Source organism: Myxocyprinus asiaticus, chromosome 37 (genome assembly GCF_019703515.2).
Source record: "Myxocyprinus asiaticus isolate MX2 ecotype Aquarium Trade chromosome 37, UBuf_Myxa_2, whole genome shotgun sequence".
NCBI lineage: Eukaryota > Metazoa > Chordata > Actinopteri > Cypriniformes > Catostomidae > Myxocyprinus > Myxocyprinus asiaticus.
The window spans coordinates 37,579,264-37,602,192 of record NC_059380.1 but is presented as its reverse complement, the minus strand read 5'-3'; the positions used below and the strand labels follow the sequence as shown (position 1 = coordinate 37,602,192).

The 22,929-nt window shown below is 41.1% G+C and overlaps 1 protein-coding gene across 4 annotated transcripts in view; it reads right to left on the bottom strand.

Moving 5' to 3' along the window:
- The window catches only part of LOC127427848 (period circadian protein homolog 3-like), a 44,822-nt gene that overhangs the window by 8,787 nt on the left and 13,106 nt on the right, over window positions 1–22,929 (bottom strand). For all 4 annotated transcript variants that reach the window (XM_051675679.1, XM_051675680.1, XM_051675681.1 and 1 more), the window contains 15 exons: window positions 22,104–22,261; window positions 19,489–19,830; window positions 19,163–19,214; window positions 17,627–17,766; window positions 17,415–17,493; window positions 14,202–14,308; window positions 13,931–14,087; window positions 13,735–13,843; window positions 13,507–13,632; window positions 8,534–8,642; window positions 8,037–8,175; window positions 5,596–5,732; window positions 1,843–1,998; window positions 1,400–1,660; window positions 278–927 (listed from right to left, as the gene is read on the bottom strand). In XM_051675679.1, the coding sequence (XP_051531639.1) occupies window positions 278–927; window positions 1,400–1,660; window positions 1,843–1,998; window positions 5,596–5,732; window positions 8,037–8,175; window positions 8,534–8,642; window positions 13,507–13,632; window positions 13,735–13,843; window positions 13,931–14,087; window positions 14,202–14,308; window positions 17,415–17,493; window positions 17,627–17,766; window positions 19,163–19,214; window positions 19,489–19,830; window positions 22,104–22,261 (2,722 nt within the window). The remainder of the gene's footprint in view (window positions 1–277; window positions 928–1,399; window positions 1,661–1,842; window positions 1,999–5,595; window positions 5,733–8,036; window positions 8,176–8,533; window positions 8,643–13,506; window positions 13,633–13,734; window positions 13,844–13,930; window positions 14,088–14,201; window positions 14,309–17,414; window positions 17,494–17,626; window positions 17,767–19,162; window positions 19,215–19,488; window positions 19,831–22,103; window positions 22,262–22,929) is intronic.

Genomic DNA, 22,929 nt, shown 5'->3' with positions numbered 1-22,929 from the left:
GTGTACGTCAAGAATGCGCGTGAGATCAGGAGATACCTGCATTTGTATAAAGCCATCTTTATGGGTCTAAACTGCTTAAGAGAAATAGTCCAGTATCTCATAGCAGTAGTAGCATGTATGTGGGCACAGTTAAAGGAAGTTTGCTTTAAAAGACTAGCGTTCAGCTGTACACAGATGCTAACAGCTCGTGTTAAAACCGTATACTTTGGGCTTCATTTAACGACACTGGTTAACAGGGGAACAAGCCCAAGCATGTGAACCAGTAATTCAGTCTCACCGGTTTGGCGTGGTGCTCATGCAGACTCTCTGGACCGGTGCTGTTGTGGGATTCTGTTGGTTTGGTCAGCTCCTCCTGGAGTAAATTCAGCTGGATTGGCGAGCTGGAGCGTGAACTGGAGAACAGCACTGTAGGTTGGGCTTCCTCACACCAAGAGTTGGGATTCTCCACGACCACTGGGGCGGCGCCAACCCCTGTGTCCCAGGGCTCTGGGGGTGGCTCCTGCGGAGGACGACCCTGTGGCATGGGTGGGGCACCAGGTGGGACATAGACAGAGGGCTGGGGAATGAACCAGGGTCCTGTAGGGGGCATAACCGGCAGAGCCATGCCAGGGTAGGAGGGGTAACCAGGGAGGACGACAACCATGATAGGGGGCACAGGCTGAATGGGTTGTTGGACAACTTGATCAGGCTGGATACCTGGGTGCTGATCCAGGCCAACGACACTGAGGTAGGGGGCTGTCTGAACAGGTGGCACAAAGCCAGGGTTGGGTGGTGTGGGTTGGCAGGACTCTGAGGAAGGCCAGGTGTAGTGCAATGGACCTGTGGACCTGTGAAGAGGCCAGTAGTTGCCCGGCTGTGAGCCGTAGCTATCCGATGAGTCCTCTGGTTTCGGCCGTTCGTGATTGTTAGGTGGTCGCATGACATCACCTGAAAGCGCAAGGGAAATTAGTGTTCCATGTGTTCCATGGACGTAAGTCAGTCATACATCCAATATGACGATAACATCAAACCTCACTGATTCTTGCGACACAAAGTCATGACGTTTGGTCACGAGACGTGATGCGAACAAATGAGGTTTGATGTTGTCAACATAGCCGCTATATTTGATTTAATGATTTGAGAGTGAATAATGACATAAATTTGTTCTGTTCATCAAACAAAGTGATTGTACGGAATATAGTGCATGAGTCATATCGATAACTTTTACAGTGTGTTTTTGCTGATTTTTTTGTTCTTTTTCGAGCTCGAGAGCCCAGTGTCACTTTTGACGTTTAAAAAATGGCAAATAAACTAGGGATGCACCAATGATGTATCGACTACCGATTTTTATCGGCCGATTTACAGTCACTTTGTATAAAAACACATCCGTTTACTAACACATACACACACACACACACACCTATGTGATGCGAGTCGGCCATGCTGCTGTTGTCCTGTTCTAGGTAGGAGCTGTAGGGACTCTGCAAGATACGGTGTCGAAAATGGTCCACAAATTGCTGCTCCTCTTTCCGGGTGTGGGCTGACAGCACCTCCTTAGTGAGGCCCACCAAGAGTAACTCCACCTGAGCTGCCAATGAGGTGCTGGGGGCGGGGCGTGTAGGTGTGGGGGCAGAGTCTGTTGGCTCACTGCCCATTGGAGCATCTTCCAAGGCATTAATCTCTGGAAGTAAAAAAAAACAAAAAACTATGCAATGAACCTTGAAAAAGGAGTTTTAGAGCTCTTCTTTCAAATAAATTACATTTGGATTGATATTTTGTTATCTAATGCAATGAAATGACATTTTAATCGTCACTTAAGTGGTCAAAATACTTTTTGGAGCCACTATACATGTGCAAACTCACCTGAGCCAGGTTGTGGTACGTGTACTATGGTGCTGCTGTAACTGCACTGACTGGTGATACTCATGGCTTCCGTGGGGATCGTGATGTCCCCTGCCGTTGTTGCCGAACCGGCCGAAATCTGGCTGTCTGGAGCTCCGGCGCCCTCTAGTGCAGCCTCTGAAACAGAAGTGAGAGGGTAATGCGTTTCATACCGCGCACCAAAGCAGTGCGTAAGCCAAGCTACATCGGAATTATAACAGCAATGCTATCACAGTGACAAAGCTTTTGCCGCGAGCTGCACCTATATACAGAAAATAAAGTAATTTCAAGCAGCGTTCATTTTAGGTTTTATTTTAGTCAGAATTATTGTCTTTTGATTAAAAATATCTGTTAAATATTATCACTATTTCATCATGAAATATTCATTAATTTCAGTCCATTTTACACTGACTAAAATAGCATATTTTAATTGACGATAATGTGCAAAATTACAAAAGCATGTCAAACTGTAACAGACCAAACTTTAACCAAATGCTCAAACATTTTGAAAAATGTATGAAACATTGAATGATTTTAACATGTATCATACATTTAAAGATTTTACAAATATAAACAACATGTGAAAAGTGTCCTGAAAACATCTGAAACAATAACATGTAATAAAAATATTTAAGTATTAGCTACTTTTTTTTTTGAGGTTACTACATTGTGAATTCTTCATGTTTTAAAGACTACTCCATATTCTTTTCGGATACTGCATTACATGTAGCGTGTCTTACCGCAAACAGCGTATTTACAACGCAAGTTACGCATTCTGATTAGCGTGTATTTTTTTTCTCTGTGTATTTTTGTCAACAGGATGTTTTCGTTAAAATAGTTTGTTTATCATCATGATGCGTCTTTGTTTATGATGACGAAATAAAAAAAAACTAAGATATCAATAGCAGTATAAGTCAACACCTAGAAATCTGTGTTAATCTCATCAAGGAAATTACTGAAAAACATTTTTGTTGATGAGATAAACATTTCTGATTTCTAGGAATCTACATTGACTATTTTATTTAATAACGAGCAAGAATTATAATACGGTTATGGGGAGTGGGTCATTGTGAACTATTACAAATTTGATCGTCATAAAATCAGATTTCCATGAGGACAAGTACCGCATTTACATTAAAATGGTAATTAATCTATACAGAACGAAATCTCAACATCACATTTAAGAATATCAACTGCGCACCCATCTGGATTACATCAGAGTCACTGAACAGATACTGTTTGCTTACCTGCCACTGCATGTGGAACTTGTTTCAAACCCAAAAGACGTCTTTTTTCAAACAATAAGTAAGTAGTTCACTAGATTATTTTGTGTGGCTCAATAAAGGCCTAAATTGTAAACGAATGCATTAATAAAAAGGTTTAAGATGCATTTTAAATGTTTTCTGCTAAGTTTAGCATGTCGCATGGCAACAATTGTCAGCACAGAAAGTCTCCGCTCACTGCCTCCACTGTTCAGATCGCGCTGCCAATTTGAATGCTCTAACATGTTAAGGCTAATTAATACTAACTGGCTTTTTTTTTTAATTCACCTAAAAATATGACTAAATAATGCACTGATGTTTTTATTCTGCTAAGGTGTTCGTTTGGTGCTATTTCTCGTGTTTGTGCATATCTCTGAATTCTTGATTTGGAGAACTCGGCTAGTCGAAGAGCGTTGATGATTGGTTAAAAAGAATTAGAGGGTGACCGATAGTGGATTTTGCAGATACCGATAACTACAGTGGTGGAAAATGCAGATATTTGATTAATCGGCCGATAGTTTTTAAAATCGATTTAAAGAATGTAAAACAAAAATTCTGTCTTTCCTTACTATGACAGGCACAGACATACAGACTAGAAGAGTCCAAAATTAATAAAATCCCAGATTTAGTTTATTATTCAACCAAAATCCCAATAATTACCAGAGAAAATAAGATTTGGTATATAAGGAGGCACTTTTAATTATTAACAAGCCCGACACACACCAGGAACTCTTATTTTGAAATGACGGAGGCTTGGCAATTCCGGGCTCTGGCTGGGCCACTCAAGGACATTCACAGAGTTGTCCCTAAGCCACACTTGCGTTGTCTTGGCTGTGTGCTTAGGGTCATTTTCCGGTTGAAAGGTGAACCTTCAGCCTAGTCTGAGATCCTGAGCGCTCTGGATCAGGTTTTTATTAAGGATATCTCTGTATTTTGCTGCGTTCAGCTTTCCTTCAACCCTGACCAGTCCCCCAGTCCCTGCCACTGAAAAACACCCCCACAGCATGATGCTACCACCACCATGCTTCAACGTTGGGATGGTATTGCACAGGTGATGAATGGTGTCTGGTTTCCTACAGACATGATGCTTGGAATTAAGGCCAAACAGTTTAATCTTCGTTTCATCAGACCAGAGAATCTTGTTTCTCACAGTCTGAGAGTCCTTTAGGTGCTTTTTTGTAAATTCCAAGCAGGCTTTCATGTGTCTTGCACTGAGGAGAGGCCACTCTGCCATAAAGCCCAGATCGATGGAGTGTTGCAGTGATGGTTGTCCTTCTGCAAGTTTCTCCCATCTCCACACATGATCTCTGGAGCTCAACCAGAATGACCATCAGGTTCTTGGTCACCTCTCTTACCAAGGCCCTTCTCCCCCGATTGCTCAGTTTGGCTGGGAGGCCAGCTCTAGGAAGAGTCCTGGTTGTTCCAAACTTCCTCCATTTAAGAATTATGGAGGCCACTGTGCTCTTGGGAACCTTCAATGCAGCCGAAATGTTTTTGTAGCCTTCCACAGATCTGTACCTCGACACAATCCTGTCTCTGAGCTCTGCAGGAAGTTCCTTTGACCTCATGGCTTGGTTTTTGCTCTGATATGCATTTTCAGCTGTGAGACCTTATATAGACAGGTGTGTGCCTTTCCAAATTGTCCAATCAATTGAATTTGCCACCGGTGGACTCCAATCAAATATTAGAAACATCTCAAAGATGATCCAGAGTAATGGGATGCACTTGAGCTAAATTTCAAGTGTCATAGCAAAGGGTCTGAATACTTACGTCAATGTGATATTTCAGTTTTTTATTTGTAATAAATTTGCAAAGTTATCAAAAATCTGTTTTTTCTTTGTCATTATGAGGTAGATTGATGTAAAAAAATTTAAATATTTAAAGCATTTTAGCATAAAGCTGCAACATAACAAAATGTGAAAATAATGAAGGGGTCTGAATACTTTCTGAATGAACTGTAGATACAGCAAATCCCCACGACGTGTCAGTGATTGCTTTTATTTCACCTCAAGAGTCTGCTGTTATACTGTAGAACCAAGCCGTTCTAACTGTAGAATCCTCCAGCGCTGGCCACAGAGGAATAATAATAATAAAATATCGGCATAGGTTTTTAACAATAACAGTAGTTCCAAAAACCAATTAAGGCAATGATTAATTGGTAAAACCAATATATTGGTCTACCTCTAAAACTAATCATGGGTGTGGCTTGGACATGACGTTCTTTATTTTCCTCAACGCATGAATTTTAAAATAGTCTAAATGCAGGCTTTGTTCGCCCAAGGTGCTTTAGTTCATTCAGTGGGAAAAAGCTTGGCTTCTTCCATTGTATAAATTACGCGTCAATATGGGTGCCGAAAGTAATACGCACTGCTTACGTATTACTTTTGCGTGCAGTGTGAAACAGGCCATAAAGTCGATGCAGGATTTTAGAAGGCTGATAAAGTGTGCAGGAAGGTTTTTGGTATGTACTTACCCTCTGTGTTTGTAGCATCTTTGTGTGCGTTTGCTTGTGGTTTATCTTCCTCAGACATAGAGGAAGATGAGGAGGTAGCTATGGACAGATACTCTCTCTTGCGTTTTAAAGCAGATGTTTTACAGCTTTCCAAATATCTATATACAGAAAAACAGGAACTGTCATGAAAAACATCCTGCAAATGTATGTTACATGAGAAGGCCTCTTGATAATTTGTAACACTGCCCTAACAAAAAAGTACTGTGGTGGTACCATGGTATAAAAAGGTCATACCATGTTATTTTTATATACACTGGCAGCCAAAAGTTTGGAATAATGTACAAATTTTGCTGTTTTGTAAGGAAATTGGTACTTTAATTCACCAAAGTGGCATTCAACTGATCACAAAGTATAGTCAGGACATTACTGATGTAAAAAACAGCACCATCACTATTAGAAAAAAGTCATTTTTGATCAAATCTAGAGAGGCCCCATTTCGAGCAGCCATCACTCCAACACCTTATCCTTGAGTAATCATGCTAAATTGCTAATTTAGTACTAGAAAATCACTTGCCATTATATCAAACACTGCTGAAAGCTATTTGGTTCGTTAAATGAAGCTTAACATTGTCTTTGTGTTTGTTTTTGATTTGCCACAGTATACAATAGACTGGCATATCTTGAGGTCAATATTAGGTCAAAAATGGAAAAGAGAAACAGCTTTCTCTAGAAATCAGTCAGTTATTGTTTTGAGGAATGAAGGCTATACAATGCTTGAAATTGCCAAAAAAACTGAAGATTTCATACAAACACTACAATCTTCAAAGACAAAGGACAACTGGCTCTAACAAGGACAGAAAGAGATGTGGAAGGCCAGATGAACAACTAAACAATCAGAGTCTCTAGTTTGAGAAATAGACACCTCACATGTCCTCAGCTGACAGCTTCATTGAATTCTACCCGCTCAACACCAGTTTCATGTACAACAGTAAAGAGAAGACTCAGGGGTGCAGGCCTTATGGGAAGAATTGCAAAGAAAAAGCCACTTTTGAGACAAAAAAACAAAAAGAAAAGTTTAGAGTGGGAAAAGAAACACAGACATTGGACAACAGATAATTGGAAAAGAGTGTTATGGATCTTAACCCCATTGAGCTTTTGTGGGATCAGCTAGACTGTAAGGTGCATCTGTGGCAAGTGCTACAGGAAGCGTGGGGTGAAATGTCACCTGAGTATCTGGACAAACTGACAGCTAGAATGCCAAGGATCTGCAAAGCTGTCATTGCTGCACATGGAGGATTTTTTGATGAGAACTCTTTGCAGTAGTTTAAGAAGTTCTGAACATTTGTGATCAGTTGAATGCCACTTTGGTGAATAAAAGCACCAATTTCTTTCCATAAGAGCAAAATCTGTACATTATTCCAAACTTTTGGCCGCCAGTGTATGTACATTAGCGAACACATTATTAGGTACACCTCTACACCTACTTATTCATGCAATTATCTAATCAGCCAATCGTGTGGCTGCAGTGCAATGCATCAAATCATGCAGAAAAGTGTCAGGAGCTTCAGTTAATGATGTTCACTTCAACCATCAGAATGGGGAAAAAATGTAATCTCAGTGATTTCGACCATGGCATGATTTTTGGTGCCAGGCGTGCTGGTTTGAGTATTTCTGTAACTGCTGATCTCCTGGCATTTTCAACACGTCGCCTTGAGGCGAATGGGCTACAACAGCAGATGACCACGTCGGGTTCCACTTCTGTCAGCCAAGAAGTGAAACCAGACATGGTCTTCAACTGTTGTATCCCATTTGCTTCAAGGTTTGACAAGCTGTGCATTCTGAGATGCTATTCTGCTCACTACAATTGTATAGAGAGGTTATCTTAATTAACGTAGCCTTTCTGTCAGCTCGAACCAGTCTAGCCATTCTCTGCTGACCTCTCTCATAAACAAGGCGTTTCATCCGCAGAACAGCCGCTCATTGGATGTTTTTTGTTTTTGGCACCATTCTGAGTAAACTCTAAATACTGTTGTGTGTGAAAATCCCAGGAGATCAGCAATTACAGAAACACTTAAACCAGCCTGTCTGGCACCAACAATCATGCCACGGTCGAAATCACTGAGATCACATTTTTTCCCCATTCTGATGGTTGATGTGAACATTAATTGAAGCACCTGCCCCATATCTGCATGATTTTTTGCATTGCACTGCCACAGTCAGCTGATTAGATAATTGCATGAATAAGTAGGTGTACAGGTGTTCCTAATAAAGTGGTCAATAAGTGTGTGTGTGTGTATATGTGTATATATATATATATATATATATATATATATATATATATATATATATATATATATATATATATATATATATATAAAATGACTCAGTACTCCTAGGTATTTCAAAGAATACCACACCATGGTACAAGTAAAAAGCTATGAAGCAAACATGATGTGACTCACCTAATGATACTGTCCACACAGTTGATTTGCTGGTAGGATGGAATGTGTGGTTGTTTTCTGGCTTCCTGCAGAGATTTCTTAAAGTGGCCTCTGATTCCCATTCTCAGACTGGTGTTCGGAGGAGTGCCCGCTCCCGACACTTCCAGAAACACATACGGTCAGAACACAATTAATGATTTATGATGAATTGGGCTAATTTGCCCTGTGTGGGTTCTGGTGACTTTATGTTAACAGAATAAAAGGTTTCCAACTTATACTCCTAAATCAGGGTTTTATATTTATTACATAATTAAAGCAGGAAATTGTTTTTGTTTTCTTTTTTAATTTGGTAAAAGACAGAAAATTTCCAGCAAATGCAACCACTGTCTGTAACTTTTGCAATTAATTTGTGGTTTTGGATTTAAGTTATCTATTATGTGCCATACAGTTATACAGTGTTTGGTTTCTCATTATGGCACATGTTAGAACTGAGTTGAACAAATATGTTTTGAACATACTTGCAGTGGGTGGCCCTAAATGTGTGAGCATCCTCTGAGAGCCTAGATACGCTGGCTGGCCCCAATTTTTCACTTTATTAACATCAGCACAGAACTGTTGCATTGTCATCTACAAAAAGCACAAAATATTAATCGAAATCAAATTTATGTTAAAACAAGCAAATAATAATCATAAATCAGATAACTCTTTTTAAAGCTAAAGTGTGTAACTTCTGCACCACCAAACAAAACTGCAACAATAAACATTGTTTTAAAAGTTTTCCTGAAAATTCCCTTCACCTGCCATTGGTCAAAAAAATAGATAGTCCCGCCCCAAACTCATGCCATTAGTTGGGTCAGTGAGTGCCTTTACATACACATTCTAACACCGATTATGCTTAATAAGACAACAAAGTCTGTGGTCATGTAAACGCCTTAAACAGCTTTCCTTTATCGGGGTACGGTCATAAATAGCTTAAGAATAAACGATCGACACTTTGCCCAATTCCCCAATTTCGCGTTGCATGTAAACACCTTTACTGGCATTCTTACTGACTTATCCAATTGCGCATGACTGTTTACATTTTGATGACAAAAGCAGAGAATAACCCTATGATTTCAAGTCTCATTTGAAAGCAGGTTCCCTATCTGTCACTCACTCGACGTTGTGTCGATGTAGTGACACTAGGGGTCACTCTTGGGAGCCCCAAACACCTCTGCTTTTTTGAAAAATGGCCAATGAGAATAGGCGAGTGGAATTTGCATGCCACTCCCCCGGACATACGGTTATAAAAGGAGCTGGTATGCAACCACTCATTCAGATTTTCTCTTCGGAGTCGAGCGGTTGTATTCAGTGCACTGAATTCAATTCCCTCCAAAGACGCACCTCAAAACTGCTGGATTTACGGTGCATTTCAGCGGCTTCTCCCCCTCTGCACCCGTGGAGTGCAGAGAACGCCCCTGGGTGCTTCGGCAGAGTGAAAATAAGAGAGTATATTCTAAAAGAGTATATTTTCATTCACAAAAAGATCGGCACACACACGGAACGTCTTTTTAAAGATGCCTTTCCGTTTGTGTGTTATTCGTGGTTGCGGTCGTTATCTCTCCGCTTCTGACGGCCATGATCGTTGTCTTACGTGTCTGGGCACTGCCCACGTGGAGACATCGTTCGTGGATGAGTCATGTCCTCATTGCAAGAACATGATCATGGCAATGTTATGGTCGCGGCTTGCTTTCGTAAGCCACCCCAGCGGCTCCCCGCACCGGTCCTTCTACCTACGGGTTTGAGGCCGCGTCGGTTAGCACTGGGGGCGATTTGGGGACATCAATGGGACCACCTCCACCGGGTATCCCCCCACAGTCCTCCCATTCCCCAGCAAGCTCGCTTTCCCCGATCAGGCTCTTGCACGAGACTGCCGGCTCGTCTCAGCACGAGTTTGACTTCTCGTTCGGAGCTCGGGAAGATGATGAGTTATCAAGCGCAGCATCGGAGAGCGGGCTCGTCCAGTCTGACGCGGAGGCTTTCACGGCCACGCCCCGTCCCCTTTCCTTTCTCTGCTCCGGCACCTCAGCCGACTGGGGCTTCGGGTCAACTGGGAAAAGAGCAAGCTCTCCCCGGTTCAGAGCATCTCTTTTCTCGGTTTGGAGTTGGACTCCAAATGAGAGCACGCAGTCGGTGCTGAACTGTCTGAAGGTGTTCAGACGGAGGACAGCGGTTCCACTGAAACTTTTGCAGAGGCTCCTGGGGCATATGGCATCCTCAGCGGTGGCCACACCGCTCGGGTTAATGCATATGAGACCGCTTCAGCACTGGCTTCAGACTTGAGTCCCGAGATGGCATGGTGCCGCGGGACACATCGCGTGACCATCACGCCGATCTCTCGCCGCCTCTTCAGCGCTTGGACCGACCTTGCATTTCTACGGGCAGGGGTTCCCCTAGAGCAGGTCTCCAGGTGCGTCGTGGTTACAACAGACACCTCCAAGACGGGTTGGGGCGCCGGATGCAATGGGCACACAGCCGCTGGCTCCCGGACAGGCCCGCGGCTGCGTTGGCACATCAACTGCCTAGAGTTGTTGGAAGTACTGCTCGCCCTGCGGAGGTTCCAGCCATTGATCCAGGGCAAGCACGTGTTGGTCTGGATGGACAACACAGTGACGGTAGTGTACATCAACCGTCAAGGCGGTGTACGCTCCCGTTGCATGTCACAACTCGCCCGCCGTCTCCTCCTCTGGAATCAGCAGCCTCAAGTCGCTACGAGCCACTCACATCCCGGGCGACCGCAGCAGACGCGCTGTCATGTCAGGTTACACTCAGGGGAGAGTGGAGACTCCACCCTCAGGTGGTCCAGCTGATTTGGAGTCGATTCGGTCAAGCACAGGTAGACCTGTTTGCTTACCGGGAATCCTCCCACTGCCCGCTTTGGTACGCCCTGACCGAGGCACCCCTCGGTATAGATGTGCTGACACACAGCTGGCCCCCTGGACCACACAAATATGACCCTGTGCAAGGTCAGGGAGGACAAGGAGCAGGTCGTCCTAGTAGCAACCTATTGGCCCACCCAGACGTGGTTCTTGGATCTCACGCTCCTTGCGACAGCCCCCCCCCTGACAAATTCCCCTGAGGAAGGACCTTCTTTCTCAGGGATGGGGCACCATCTGGCACCCACGACCAGACCTCTGGAATCTCCACGTCTGGCCCCTGGATGGGATGCGGAATACCTAAGTGGCCTACCACCCGTGGTGGTAGACACGATCACTCAGGCTAGGGCTCCCTCTACGAGGCGCCTGTATGCCTTGAAGTGGCATCTGTTCGTTAAGTGGTGTTCTTCCCGACGCGAAGACCCCCAGAGATGCGCAGTCAGATCGGTACTTTCCTTCCTGCAGGAGAGGCTGGAGGGGCGGCTGTCCCTCTCCACCTTGAAGGTGTATGTAGCCGCTATTTTGGCTCATCACGATGCAGTAGACGGTAAGTACTTGGGGAAGCACGACTTGACCATCAGGTTCCTGAGAGGCGCTAGGAGGTTGAAGCCCTCCAGACCGCGCCTCGTCCCCTCATGGGACCTCTCTGAAGTCCTTTGGGGTCTACAGGGAGCTCCCTTTGAGCCCTTGGAGTCAGCTGAGCTTAAGGCACTCTCTTTGAAGACTCCATTCCATCAAAAGGGTACGGGACCTGCAGGCTTTCTCTGACAGCGAATCGTGCCTGGAGGTCGGTCCGGGTTACTCTCACGTGATCCTGAGACCCCAACCGGGCTATGTGCCCAAGGTTGCCACGACCCCTTTTAGGGATCAGGTGGTGAACCTGCAAGTGCTGCCCCAGGAGGAGGCAGACCCAGCCTTGGCGTTGCTGTGTCCGGTACAGCTTTACACATCTATTTGGATCACAGGCAGAGCCTTAGAAGCTCAGAGCAGCTCTTTGTCTGCTTTGGTGGACAGCGGAAAGGAAGTGCTGTCTCCAAACAGAGGATCGCCCACTGGGTCACTGACGCCATCGCGATGGCATATCAGGCTCAGGATGTGCCACCCCCTGCGGGGTTACGAGCCCACTCTACCAGGAGTGTGGCGGCCTCCTGGGCCCTGGCCAGTGGCGCCTCTTTGGCAGACATCTGCAGAGCAGCGGACTGGGCAACACCCAACACCTTTGCGAGGTTCAACAATCACTGGGTTGAGCCGGTCTCGTCCCGTGTATTGGCAGGCACGAGCAGGTAAGTTCCGGGACAGCTGGCCAGGTGTACCGCTTGCGCAGACTGCCTTTCCCCTCCCTTGAGGTGAAGACGTGCGCTCTTGACTCCCAGTCGTGTTCACAGACTGTGATCCCTGGATGACTTTCCTCCTTAGCCCTCTGGCAGTTGAGTTTGCGGAGAAACTCGCTGACCGGCCCAGTACGTGCGCTAATGAGCCCCTGTACTGAGGTAGGTGCTCCACATGTGCTGGTTTCCCGAAGGCGACCCCATGTGATATTTTCCACAAAATCGTTCCCTGTCGGCAAACTGCGCCTTCCTTGGGCAGAGGCCCCTCTGCCCCCAGTCGCCATGCTCTGTAGAAACTCCTTCCCCTTCGGGTAGGACCTACCATGGGACCTCTCCACATGACATACTTCTGACAAGACTCGGTAAGTCCATGTGACGTATTCCACTCAAAATACCCCCCCCTTTTGAGCGGGGTGTGGTCTCCGCGATGTCTTCCCCTTGGGAGGGACACCCCCCGACGCAGACACTTATGGCTCCCAGTCAGTTAACAAATTCCACTCTTTTTGGGGAGAAAAGAGAGGAAAAGATGCCTCGGCTGGGCTAGCCTGTCCCTACAGTTGGGCAGCTGACTTGTTCCTGATGGACCGTTCGACGCTCATAAGAGCATTGGGGGAGGTTACGTGACGGCCTGGTGTGCTGGCTACGAGGCACACAGCGGTCTGCTCATCACAAACCACCAGTTCACGTAACACAGTTCAGATAGTTGTGGCGTTTTGTATAGGGACCCCTAGTGTCACTACATCAACACAACGTCGAGTGAGTGACAGATAGGGAACGTCCTGGTTACTCTCGTAACCTCCGTTCCGATGGAGGGAACGAGACGTTGTGTCTCAGCTCCTCAGCACAAAACCTGAATGAGTGGTTGCATACCAGCTCCTTTTATACCCGTATATCCGGGGGAGTGGCATGCAAATTCCACTCGCCTATTCTCTCTGGCCTTTTTTCAAAAAAGCAGAGGTGTTTGGGGCTCCCAAGAGTGACCCCTAGTGTCACTACATCGACACAACGTCTCGTTCCCTCCATCAGGGAACGGAGGTTATGAAAATAACCAGGATGTTTTCTTGTGTTGCACCTTTATTGGTTTGCAAGTAAACTCGTAAAACGGGTTATTTTATGAGGAAATCAACGTACAAATGTCTTACTTATAGCTGTCTATGAATATTAAGCTGGGATACGAGAACACATTTTAACCAACAAAATTACACTTCAGATTGGAAAAACATTCACAAAGCGGAGCTGAAGTCGTACTGGTCTGTGTGAATCTTCCCAGATGTTTCCGTTGCTGTCGCTGGAGGACGCAACGCTGATGTACTGCTCATGAGAGCCATTACTGCCCATACTGCCATAACCACTGGAACCATTGTTATGAACTGGCTGAGAGAGAAACAGACACAAAACACAAACAATCAGCTTCAGAAAAGTGGTTTACTAGTGTGGCTCTCCTCTGGGTTTTGTTTAGGTTTCAGTTGTTCTCACCTGCAAGAAAAGCTTGTAGATTGTGGCCTGCAGCTCTTTAACGTCCTCACACATAGCTGTTTGCTCTGCGTTACTCTGCGCAGTGAAAACGTCTTCATTTACAGGTCCACTACAGCGGAAAACAGCCATTTATATTTGTGTGAATTTGACTTAACCAATTTGGTAATAGTGAGAATAATAGTGAGCTGGCTCTTACGTGTGAACTTTGTGCCTGCCGATGATGAAGGCCACCTTGCGGCTCCAAGGGTTGATGAAGCTGGACCAGCTGGAGTCCAGGGTGATGTAGTCTCCGTTCTGACACCGGAAGCGGATGGGTGAGTGCTCAAATGGAGGCTGACCCACATACTTCAGAACTGAGGAGAAACAACATCAGAAGGAAAAACTTAGGAAGATAGTTCACCCAAAAATGACAGAATTTTCGTTTTCGGTGAACTATCCCTTTAAAATGTAGATGAGAACATGCATACTTTTGCGATGCATGGACAGCATTAGATGCCGATCATCTGGATGCAGGCAGGTCAACACTGAGGTTCCAATCAGGTCCTGAGGAAGATAGCCGAGCAGAGGCACAGCACTGCACACACAAACACACACACACACACACACACCATTCACAACTGATTCAGAACTTTTGGTAACACTTCATTTAAAGCCTATATATGGGTGTTTCTTCAACTTCGGGCAGCCCTGTGAAATTCTAGAAAGCATAATCTTTACACGTCACGTATATTATTACATGGCGCTCTGAAATACTTGATTCTGATTTGGTTAATGGCGCCATCTAGCTGTCTGATATCTCTGAGTGATAACCGCACATCCACATATCAGACTGCTCATTCGGGTATTGCCAGTCATCTTTCCTGCTTCTTGGATCACAGTGCTCCGCCTCACAACGGGGTCCTGATCAACCTCTGGGTTTATTTTGCAAAAACAATGGGCTGACTGCACATTATCCCTTAATTATATTATAGTAATAGTTAAATGATAGTTTATTTGTCTGCTAATAATGTGATGCATGTATATGCATCACAGGGGATTTGTCTTTTTTACTAAAATCATTGGAAGTTCCCACCACATCTCAAATTCTGTATTTATTGTGTTAAATCTGTGGTAGAAATTACGCTGATGGAAATTACATTTTTAAAGCTGAAGCATGTAATTTCTGCGACACTAGCAACACCAAACATAATTGCAATAAACATTGTTTTCAAAACAGCTTTCTGAACACGCCCCCCCCACCCCACACCGTTGGTCAAACAAAGAGATAGCCCCACCCCCAACTCACACCATTGGTTGAATAATGTTTGTGGGTGGGGTCTAAACGGGTCGCTCAAAACATACAGTGGAATTTTCATGGCGCCAAAGAGACAGTTGATGTGTCTGAAATCGTGTCCTGTAACAGTATGTACTGTATTTGATTCTGGATGCACTTATCTGCCACCAAAACAGTACGTTCTTTTAGGTATGCATGCGAGTAGTATGAATAGATTTTGGAAATACTTCATCCGCGGATGTGGGCATTGACCCGTGACTCGCATATATGACGTAAGAACAACAACCGTGAAAATGATCTGCTCTGGCTTTGGTAAACAAGCACAATTTAAGCACAAGGAACAATTATCTTGGTATATGTAGCACTTACAGTTGAGAAGAGCCGTCTGACTCGCAGTTCACCGCTGCACTTTTAAATCCAGCTTTTTGAACGTGAAGTCGCCTCAGCCCCCGAGGCATTATGGGATGGTTAAGTGTCTAGTCAATCTGCACTTCAGAATCTCGCCAGAAATAGTAGGTCATCCGGGCATTTCTCGCTTACTCTGCATGAATACTGTGGATTCGAACATACTACTCCATTGGCATACTGTTTTTGGCATACTATATAGTAGAGAAATATGGATATTCGGACGCAGCGTGTGTTTACAGTTTTCGAGAAAATAAACCTCTAAATGACTTGACTAGATGACTCTGCATATTAAACTGAGATAGAAGAAAGTATTCTAACACCGAAAAAGTTACATACTTCAGCTTTAACGTTTTTAAAATAAAATGGCCGACTACTTTGTCTTGCTAAGGCTAATTTTATAGCTAAAATTTTATGTATCCTACATAAACACAATTAAATATTTTCACACTTTTTGCATAATTTGACAAAATTACAGCTTGAATGGAAATGACGGCCAATAAAAAATAAAAAGTGATATTTACTATTTTTCTTTGTTTTATTCAAACGTATTTCATATCAAGCATGCTCTTTACTGGCACTTTTGTTGACTTGGTTAACAAGTACACTTAACTTATAAAAAAATGTTATGAGGGTTTACATTTCTGGTATGGTGGAAATGGCGCCACAACTGGTGGACAGTCAAATTTATAGAATCATTTTCACACAATTAGTATTGAAATTATTTGTCAATTTCGCTCTTTGTTTAGATTTCCAGAGCTTAATTTTTTTGTTATTTGTCATTTTATAATCTATTTTCATAGTTTAATATTGAAAGACTGGGTAAAACAAGGCTAAAACAATACAATCTATACAAAAAAGGCTTTTGAAAAGTACCAAAAATCAATGGTGAAGGCCTGATAAAAAGTTTCCAATTCAGTTTAAATGAGATCTTCATATAGCAAAAAGTAAAAAAGTGAAATCTGTTTGTTTTAATAAAATCTTGAATACATTTTACCCGATAATCACTCAAATGTTCTTGTAAAAAATGTTGTAATACATTTTAATAATCTCTAAAGACAAGAGCAACAAACACTAAATTTGTCTTCCCTCATGTTCTATGATTGGGCTGGGCGATATATCTAATATTCACTATACAATTACAATGATTTTGCTGGAAACATACAATTAAACAGTATCACGTGTATTGCACTGATTTTAAAGTACTTTTCATTTGGCCATTAAGTTTCCGAAAGACCATGTCATTATACTGGATTTGTGATGTTTCCATGTGTCTTGTGAGTATGGAAGCATTAAGACAGGTTAGTGTTTTATATTTTGTATATAATTTATTAATTCCGGTTAAATCAGTTCACACCGTCAACGATTCGCTTGCATCATCGCTCGAAAATGTTCACCGAAGTATTGTGCTATTTATTACAATGCTTTTTAGTGTTGTTACGTTGGTGCATATGAATGAAAATGATTAAATATCAACTGAAAAACAGTGTGGAAAACATTGCATGAAGTATTTTAAATCTACTTAACAACAGCATACTATTTGGATAAAATTATGATTTCTCTTGGGTCAAAAAAAAAACTCCATTTCAAATTGGTAATTTCAGAGCAAATGTATTAATACTGAGATTTTGATTATCTTCAAAAGGCAACAATATATATATATATACACACACACACACACACACACACACACACACACACAGTATACAGTATATATATCTATATATTATCACCCACCACCAGTTTAAATGCTTCATACTTATTAAAGGTTTAACCATAAATAGGTTTGCAGTAGAACAGTGGTTACAAATGATTAAGAAAAGATTTAAATATATTACAATGTGTATTATATGGTGTTCATTAAGAATACCTTTATAGTGCAAATATCAAATAAAGTCTTATTATTTCAGCACATCCCTTATAACTTTATTTGAATGGTAAAGCATTTCACTTTATTTGTATTTTTTGCTTAAATATCTTCGCTTGTTTTAAAATCACTCACCGGTCATCCACTTCTAAAAAAACACAGCCAGGCGAATGTGTCGTGCTGAACACACGCTTGTCTATGGGAATGCGAGGGGCTGAAGACAAACAAACCAACACACAAGTAATCAGGCGTCATTTTGTATCTGGGTGCAAACCTGACAAGACAGCACGACATCTCTTGTAATTCAGAATATGAAATGGACAAGTTTAAGGTCAGAGGGGCCGTACCCTCGTATCCTGAGATGATGCGTTCGACAAGGGCCAGACAGCAGGGCTCCGGCTCTACGCTTGACCCCTGAACCCTCAGAAGGTACGGAGTGATCCGGAAAGGAATATAACGCATCTCTCCATCTCTATCTTTCCCTCCTCTGAACGTAGACACAACACACATAAAAATGAAACATACCAAATGAGAAACAAGTAATTAAGTTAGTCTTATAATGACTAAGTAAACAGTCTTCTATGAATGCAGTGACCTTAGTGTTCATAAGAGCCAGTGTTAATATTGTTAACAAACAAACTACAATGAAATAATATAGCCTACTAAATAATAACATTTTTGTTAACTGAAATAAAAATAAACATTTTTTATATATATATATATATATATATATATATATATATATATATATATATATATATATATATTACATTTAATGTTAATACATTAATGTTAATATTTTTTGACATATATAAAACTAAAAATTAATTGGAGAAACTACATAACTAACTAAACTAATAAGATTAAATTTCCATGAATACATTTTATTTTGATTATTAATTTATTTTGAAATTATATACATATATACACACACCGATCAGCCACAACATTAAAACCACCGCCAAAACAGCACCATCTCGCATCTCAGAATAGCATTCTGAGATGATATTCTTCTCATCACAATTGTACAGAGTGGTTATCTGAGTTACTGTAGACTTTGTCAGTTCAAGCCAGTCTGGCCATTCTCTGTTGACCTCTCTCATCAACAAGGTGTTTCCATCCACAGAACTGCCGCTCACTGGATGTTTTTTGTTTTTGGCACCATTCGGAGTAAATTCTAGAGACTGTTGTGTGTGAAAATCCCAGGAGATCAGCAGTTACAGAAATACTCAAACCAGCCCGTCTGGCACCAACAATCATCCATGCGATTATCTAATCAGCCAATCGTGTGGCAGCAGTGCAGTGCATAAAATCATACAAATACGGGTCAGGAGCTTCAGTTAATGTTCACATCAACCATCAGAATGAGGAAAAAATGTGATCTCAGTGATTTCGACCGTGGCATGATTGTTGGTGCCAGATAACCGCTCTGTACAATTGTGGTGAGAAGAATAGCATCTCAGAATGCTATTATGAGATGTGTGTTGGCACTGCTTTGGTGGCACGAGGGGGACCTACACAATATTAGGCAGGTGGTTTTAATGTTGTGGCTGATCGGTGTATATACCTTTACAACCTTCACTAAACATGAAATGCCACTAGGTAGATGAATTTGGTAGCCATAAAATACTAAGTCCCATCTAAAATAAAGACTACATGTAGTGAAATACTAAAAACTAAACTAGAAAACACTGAAAAAACTACAAATAAACTAAAACTACCAGTCATAGAGTGAAAACTAACAAAAATTAAAACAAATTGAAAAGCAAACAGAAAAAAAAAAAATCTAAATTGAAAACTGTAATTATACTGAGCAGGTATATGAGTCCTAAATGACTGATTTGATAATTGTGTCATATGTGTAGCATATAAAACACACTGACCTTATTCGACAAAAGAAGGACTTGACCTGCGCACATTCCAATAGAACCGTCGCTAGGGAAAGAGAACGGAGACAAATGTAAATAAAAAACTTTTATTTCTATGTGTAGAACAGAACGTTCCAAGACAGATTTAAAGTCATACAGGTTTGTAACAGCATGAGGGTGAGTATGCTAAATAATGCCAGAATATATATATATATTTGGTGAACTATCCCTTTAAGCATTATATTGTTTATAAATTAAATTCCATGAAAGTTTTACCATTTAATCTTTAACAAAAAGAGTGAAAAGGATAAACTAGAAATGGCCGTTCTAAAGTGACTCACCGTTGCTTCTGCCCACGTTCCAGGGTGCCAAGCATGGTTGTGCCGTGTGTGAGTAAAACACGTTGACGTCCTGGTGATACAGCAGCTCCACGAACTTGGCAGACTCCAGAAGCTTCCGTTTGCAGTGCAGCACGCTGGAGGCTTGTTCTGACGTGTACACCACCTTCCCAGACACCAGTGAGAACACCAGCACAAACTCGGTGGAAATGCAGTTGGGACGTACCGTGTTTGTCAATTTGTGTTCGGATGTAATCCCCTCCAGCTCATCAAGGGTGCACACTGTCACGTCTCGTCTCTCCTCGAGACCGCTGCTCATTAGTAAGTTGTAGTACTCGCTGTTTGCTGCAGAGGAAACATAGAAAGAACACGAAACAGTTTGGGAAATTGCACATAAGCAGTGCATCACAGACTGACTATAGACATTTATTTCTAATCACTTCAATCGGAAATTCATAGAAATACATGTATGCAGTCCAGACAGAATTTCAGCTTTTAATGTGCATTACTGAAATGCCCTTAGGACATAAAAGTGTAATCTAAGTAAGGAGAAACTTATAGACATACTGTAGACTTTATGCTTATCAGAAAATTAAACGCTTGAAAGGCCATACAATACTTCACAACTTTATAAAGCTACTAACAACAAATGGGCGCTGATAATATGAAGCCAGTCATGAACATTTAGAAGGGCATAATTTTTTTTCCAACCAAAAAAATTCTTTCCACACAGGAAAAAAGCAATTTAGCAATTGTCAAGCCATTTCATGAGGTCCTTTAAAGGCAGAATAAGAAAGAATAAATCTGAGGGAATTTAAAGGGAATTTGAAGATGCAGAAAAAAATGATTAAGAATTGAATATTTAAATAGAAAATTAAGATGCAGATATTAAAAATAGAAAAAAAGAAAATCTGTAGATGGAAACTGAGATGCACAAATGAAATAGAAAAATTAATTAAATAGAAAAAATATATAATTTTTATCTGCAAGAGGAAATTGAGATGCAGAAAGAGGCAAATTATAAATTAAAAACAGAAACAAATTAAAAAATCTGGAGGATATTAAAATGCAGTAATTAAAAGAGAAATTAGGTAAAAGAAATTATTACAATAAATTATTACAAAATATGCAGAATGAAACTTAAAATTTAGAAATTAAGAATTACAAATAATTAAAATAAATACTAAAAAATTGCAGAAGAAAAAATAAATTAAGAATTAAGAGGGATATTAAGAGTTAAAATAAATACAAAAATAATTTTAAAAAAATGCAGACGAAAACTGAGATGCACAAATTAAAAAGGGAAATTAAGAAAAGAAAAAATATGTAGAAGAAAATGAAATGAAGCAATTAATAGGAAAATTAAGAGTAAAAAAAAATAAGAAGAAAAACGGCAGAAGAAAATTGAGATGCACAAATTAAAAAAAGAAATTAAGAATATAAAATAATGAAAAGAAATTATAAACAATTATGCAGGAGGAAACTGAGATACAGAAATTAAAAGGAAACTTAAGAATTACAAATAACAAAAAGAAATAATAAAACAATCTGCAGAAGGAAACTAAGTTGCAGAAATGTATATTAGAAATTAAGAATATAAAATAATGAAAATAAATAATAAAAATCTGCAGAAGGACACTGAGATGCAGAAATTAAGACAGAAATTAAGAATATAAAATAATGAAAATAATAAAAATCTGCAGAAGGACACTGAGTTGCAGAAATTAAGATGGAAATTAAGAATATAAAATAATTAACATAAATAATAAAAATCTGCAGGAGGAAATTGAGATACAGAAATTAAAAGGAAAATTAAGACTTAAAATTAACAAAAAAGAAATACAAAATCTGCAGAAGGAAACAGATGCAGAAATTTACATTAGATATAGATTAAGAATAAGAAAAAATTCAAACAAATAATAACACAAAAAAATAAAAAAAATTGGCACAAAAAATAAATTGAGATGCAGAAATTTTAAAGAGAAATTAAGAGAAATTTGCAGAAATATTAATAAATGATTTGCTTGGATGCACCCCCCCCCCCAAAATGAAATAAAAATCTTCAAAAATGTAAGTTAAACACACAGAATTTTCAATTTCAATCTGTCATGTTTCCAAAACTCATTCTTTTAAGGAGTCAGGGTGGGTGTATATTTTAATCTCATACAGTCTGTTGAGCAGTTTGTAAAAACAGGCCTTTAAAAAACTCAAAGTTTGAAACACAGGAAGTACAGCCACAGCACTGACAAAGCACTTTAGCCACATTCCAGTGGGTTGAGTTTCACAATTACTTAACAACATGACGCATATGATGATGAGGTCATACAGAAAATATCTAAATCTGCCCAAATCTCCACCAATACAGGCTTCATTTTTGACATCCAATACAACCCTTACATCAAAAACACAGTGCTGACAACATATCATGGCATATAAAAGGACTGTGCAGGGATTTTACCACCAGCGAATGGTTAGGACCGGCCCGCCCTTCCTGCAGACGGAGCTAAGGGACTATTACATAATCGGAGACTCTCTACCGCGGATGGAATACAGAGTGCTGGCTTTATCACTACAAAACCATTTAATCACAAGACAGAACTGTGTGTTTGAGTGTTTACCTTGAACTTGTTTAACACAGTTGAGAGCGTAGTTCAGTGCTTCTACAGTACTGGCTTTGCTGCGGCTTCTCTTCTCAGATGGCAGCCATTTCTTCATCTCCTGCACCGTCTGCATCACCTCTCGGTGCATCTGCTCTTGGCCCTGCTCCGTCTGCTTACTGCATACACAAAAACACACATTTGCTTTCACATATTGTGAAAAATTCATATTCACATTTGTTGCTGTTAATATAAACTTTCGAGTTTCGAGTCCGGTCTGGGTCGTGTCCCGTGTCCCCTGAATGTTTGTACACAGTGCATCCAGAGAATTTCGCTTGGCGCACGGTGACACTGACATGAAGACATGGGCAAGATAGACAGTCGGAAACCAATAAGAACATTTGTTTCTGCTGGGATGGGAATTTTCCAACCAGGATGGAGGCGAGACATTTCTAGCGCTATAGTGAAATGCTGATGTGCGAACAGTGCGAGTCATAATTTGCACTGAAAATATACTTCGCTGCTAAACGCGAACATATTAATGCATTTTTAATGAGAGCTATCGATTTAACGCATTAACTTAGTGCGATTAATAATATGAAAACATAACGCATTAAAAAAAAAATAACGCAATTAATTATGCCCCCGATCTGTACGCAAGTTCGGTAAAAAGGAATGTTCCTACCAACGGAAAAAATGTGTGGCAGTATGGGACAGTCAGCGCAACTCCAGCTGTACAGGATATGGATGGGTGATACCACTTATATTATTTTCAAACCGATCCCAAGTACTATCGTCGATTCTGATACCAATACAGATACGTTTGTTAAATGGATTTTGTTTTTGC